General features: G+C 42.2%; 1 protein-coding gene across 1 annotated transcript in view; it reads right to left on the bottom strand.

Moving 5' to 3' along the window:
• Window positions 1-3186: 3186 nt before the first annotated feature.
• Window positions 3187-4827, bottom strand: part of LOC115005938 (cytochrome c-type heme lyase-like) — a 6562-nt gene continuing 4921 nt past the window's right edge. Inside the window, 4 exon segments of the mRNA XM_029427930.1 lie at window positions 3187-4097; window positions 4099-4162; window positions 4348-4434; window positions 4710-4827. The exon segment at window positions 4710-4827 is cut by the window's right edge and continues 2 nt beyond it. Coding sequence (XP_029283790.1) covers window positions 3963-4097; window positions 4099-4162; window positions 4348-4434; window positions 4710-4827 — 404 coding nt within the window. The 3' untranslated portion in view covers window positions 3187-3962.

Here is a 4827-nt window from a genome sequence, read left to right as displayed (position 1 = left end):
ATCAGCTGCACTGCTTCTCCTCTGATAACATGTGAGCAGCCAGGTCCCCCCTGCAGCCTGCAACAGTGTAGTGTGAGACTGTGAAGGTCAAGTGAAGGATCAAGTCATATCTGTTCTGTGTGCTCGTATGTATCATGTTTTACTCTCTGTGCTTCTTCTCTTCCGCCTCATGCAGGAAGTGATCCACCATGACTTCTTCTTCTTCTTCTTCTTCTTCCTTATTCAATTCTAAGATTCACCAATGATTTATATTTTCGCTGAGAAAGGTCGAGACCTTTCTTTCTTTATTTCCTCTTTATAAATGTTTGCACCATTCGACACCAAACCAAATTCTTTGTTTGTGGAAACTTACTAAATCAACTGAATTCTGAATCTGATAAGAGAAAAACATTTAGTTTCCACAGCCCATGAATTGTTTGTCCAACACAGGAAATTTAAGTTTAAAGGTTCAGTGTGTAAGTGTGAGCCAGCTGCACTATTTCAGCTCTAATGTGATTATTAAATACATACTTTTGGTGCATTGAGTTAAAGTATAAACCTTGTGAAGGTCTTACATGCTCTGAGAAGCTTTGAGATGTTCTGTAACAGCAGTACTGACGCTCTGCAGAATCATGTTCACTTTGTTTAACTTTAACACTTTCACTGTTGCTCAGCTTCTTCTTCTTCTCTTTAATTATTGTGCATGTGAGTCTTTGCACACGGCACTACAGCTGTACCTTTGCTAAACAAACTATTTGTGAAGGCTTCGTCTTTCAGCAGAGCTGGAGGGTTAAGAACGTTTGTGCATCTGGAGATAAAATAAAGATCTGTTACATTTATTTGTTCCTTTAATGACGGCTGCTGTGGGAGTTTGGCTCCAGCTTCTCCTCGCTGCAGTTCTCCTCCTCTACTTGCAATTAAGCCGCAGTTTTATCTCCAAGATCTTCCAGCTTCATGATTTACTTTAATGGCTTCATTTAAACGAGCATGTCCAAACGATAATGAGGGAGATTAACCTCTCCACTTCAACTGCTTCAAATCAATACAGAGCAGAAAGAACCTCTTCCACACAGGAGAACTGACGACAGCTTGTCTTATTCCCCAAAGACGAGATTCCTACCATGGAATATGTGTAATGAAATTAATATTCCACTAATATGTCTGTTAACATGCAGTTGTCAAAATAGGATTTGTTTTCCAAAGTTCTCCAGTGGTGGCGGCTCCTCGTTCTGCATATTTGTGCATTTCTAAAATGCTGGTGTCAAGTCTTTGATAAAGTTTAAAGCAGAGGTGTGTGTGTGTGTGTGTGTGTGTGTGTGTGTGTGTGTGTGTGTGTGTGTGTGTGTGTGTGTGTGTGTGTACACAAAAGGCTGTGTAACATAGTGTGCATGTGTGCAGGGGGGGGCTGTGTAACATCGTGTGTATGTGTGCAGGGGGGGGCTGTGTAACATAGTGCGCATGTGTGCAGGGGGGGCTGTGTAACATAGTGTCCATGTGTGCAGGGGGGGTCTGTGGTATGGAGAGACTGCAGAGAGCAGATATGATAAAATATCGGACTCTCACACAGAATGCCAGAGGCTATTTGGACATCTGCTGTGTGTAGCTCTGGGAAATCAACATGCACATTATTTCAGGCGGTCATCCCACATAGTCGTGTGTTTAAAGGAGAAATCCACTCAAAAGAGCAACAGGTGCATCCATCTTGTTCTCAGCCGATGAGACGTCACGTTGTCGGCAGCGTGGCACTAAATGTCAGGCAACGGCCCCCCTTTAGGTTTACAGAGAGATGTTTACCTCACAGAGACCTGCTGCACTGGCTGAATAGACCGCAATGCATTGCAGCAGCCACGAGACATCTCGCTCCATCCACCTACACTGAACAACCCGCAGCTCCTCACACACATGTGCACGCTCTGTGTGTGTCTAAAGGCTCAGTAGGAATAAAAGGCCAGCTGCAAGTTTATGCAAAGTAAAGAGACAAAAGTTATTTAAACAGAGGAATGTTCACATTATAATCTGTTTATAGTGCTGTATAATTAAATTCTAAACACAAATATTCCCATTCATTATAATCTGTTTATAATGCATTATAATCCCTGTTATAAGAAGTGTTATACATATGTTTGTTTTATAGACCTGGGCATCATAGAAAGTGAAACAACACCAACACATCAGCTCACTGACCTGTCACTCACATCTACAGGTTAGCTTAGCTTAGCATAACATCTGTATGGTTAACTTATCTTAGCATAACGTCTGTATGGTTAGCTTAGCTTAGCATAACGTCTGTATGGTTAGCTTAGATTAGCCTAATGTATGTATGGTTAGCTTAGCTTAGCATAACGTCTGTATGGCTAGGGTTATTTTAGCATAACGTCTGTATGGTTAGCTTAGCTTAGCATAACATCTGTATACAGAGGGAACAGCTAGACCGGCTCCGTGCAAAGGTCAGTTTATGGATGATAGTAATATATAATTATATAGTTATTGATTCTGATTAATCCAGATTAATTGACTGTGAAGCAGCCTCAACACGTTTCCTCTGAACAGTGTAGAACAATTAAATAATCGTTTACAGACATCACAAGCACACCTGTTGTCTGAGATGAAACTCCTTCTGCTTCCAAGTTTCAGGAGTTTGACTTCATTGTTTTGCAACAGAACAACATGGCCGCGTGAACAAAAGGAATTGATGAAGTCGGAGCGATAATTAACACGTCTCATTTACTTCATCTTCCAAAGAGTAAAAACAACACTTAGCAGTTTCCTGTCCATGAGCAGTTGCCAGGTAACCAGCAGAGACTGTACACTGGAAACATCGGAGCAAATGTTCAGACATTATATTACATATTGTTAATAAAGTGTTACTTCCCACACTCATGGGGGGGAGGCTGAACATGTGACCCCATCAGTTTGTGCCCTGGATGTTTCTGCAGCAGACATCACAATCAGGGATCTGCACAGAACTTTTGTTGCTCTTCCTCTACAAATAGAAATGTTTGTAGTGAAACATCTCCCTCTTCTGTTCAGCGTCAGAACTGCATCAACATGGCTGAAGAAATAAATACACCAGACTTTATCATCATGTGAGGTTTCTTTAGAAAAGTGATCGTCTGCTTTAGTTTGAGTCCAAACACTGAGCATCGTTCTTATGAGCAGCTGTGGAGCTGCAGAACACGGCGCCTTCAACAGACGTGATTCAGAAGATCAGGTGCTCGATTCATACTTTAATGATCTTTACAAACAAGAACAAAAGCAAAAACATTCTGCACAAACAAGTCTCATTCATCAAATAATAAATACAAAGGGTCAAACTAAGACTTCTGGCAGATGAAATGTTAATATCTCAGTGCAAAAGTACATTCAAGCCTTATACCCATCATGAAAGTAAAACAGTAATACAGTAAAACAGTATATGAAGAAATACAGTAAATGAAGCTGTAAGAATGTAATTCTCCAGGACAAGCTCATCTGCAGCTGAAGACGTCACAGAGTTTAATAGTGAGGCTCGAATATATCCTGGCCCTTTAAAAAATATAACTATACTGTATATATATGCCCTAACAGCATCATGTCCAGGTGTTATCCCACCAATAAGGATCAGATGTCGTCAGTGTGGAGGATTATTAGCAGATATCTGAGATTTGTGTGAAAGTATTGATGACCAACACGTGTAAGGTTAGTGAGGATTCTCCACTAATGAAAACATAACTAAGATAATTATATTCCACTTCTTGTGGACCTTTAACCACAACGTCTTTAACTCTCAGATGAATTTAGAACTGCAGGTGAATATGAGTGTTTGAATGTGATGAGGAGCTACAACATCTACACAAACATCAGCCATGAAGGGTCAGCAGATGAACCTCTTTACGTGAACACGTCACAGCCTGACGGAGTTCTTGTCACCAGTCTTGTGTTCACAGCACACATGTTGTAGAGCTGAGCAGTGTCAGTCCTCCACCCTGAGCTCCACCAGTCCTTTAGGAGGACCAGCGCCACCAGGTCACCTTCATCCGGTCCCATACGGCGCTTAACGAGTCAAAGGCGGGGCGCACATCCAGGATGGAGAACTGGTAGTTATTTTTGTTGATTTCTCCATCGTAGTAGTCGATGACAGTAGCGCACCTCCCTCCCACAGCGGTCAATGATCCAGTCGTGGCGGTCAAAAGGCAGCTCGTAGCTAACGAGGAGAAGAAGTCACAGAGAAGATGAGTGAGGCCGGCGTGTGACACCAACACATCCAGTAAAAAATAGAATATTAGCAGAAGCTAAGATATTTATGGTTCATGCCACATAATATGAAACTGCTGGCTGAGAACTTAAATCTCATCACACATAAACTGAATAAAGTGAGAAGCAGCTCACCCCATCCAGTGACGGACACGAGCCCGGGGGGAGAACTCTTTGGCTTTACCACCAAACCTCTTCAAGGTCGGACCGCACGGACACTCACTGCAGGAAACACACAACACTCAGCACATAATGTGACGCAGGCAGGACGTGTGAAGTGTGTGTGAAGTACACGTACAGGACATGTGAAGTACAAGTACAGGACGTGTTAAGTACAAGTACAGGACGTGTTAAGTACACAGTACAGGACGTGTAAAGTATGTGTAAAGTACTTGTTAAGTATTTATAAAGTACATGTGAAGTAAAGTATGTGTTAAGTATTTGTAAAGTACTTGTGAAGTACGTGTAGAATATGCTGTTGAATGTTGAGAACTGACCCGGCGTGCAGCGCCTCCCACTTCAGGATCTCCTGCCACGCCTGCTCGTTGTTCTGGTTGTGGATTTTGATGATGTTGGTCATATCTTGAGCAGCGAGGTCATCTTCACGCCAGCGCC

This window comes from Cottoperca gobio, unplaced genomic scaffold, assembly GCF_900634415.1.
Source record: "Cottoperca gobio unplaced genomic scaffold, fCotGob3.1 fCotGob3_405arrow_ctg1, whole genome shotgun sequence".
NCBI classification, from domain to species: Eukaryota; Metazoa; Chordata; class Actinopteri; order Perciformes; family Bovichtidae; genus Cottoperca; species Cottoperca gobio.
This window is presented reverse-complemented; position numbering and strand designations above follow the sequence as displayed.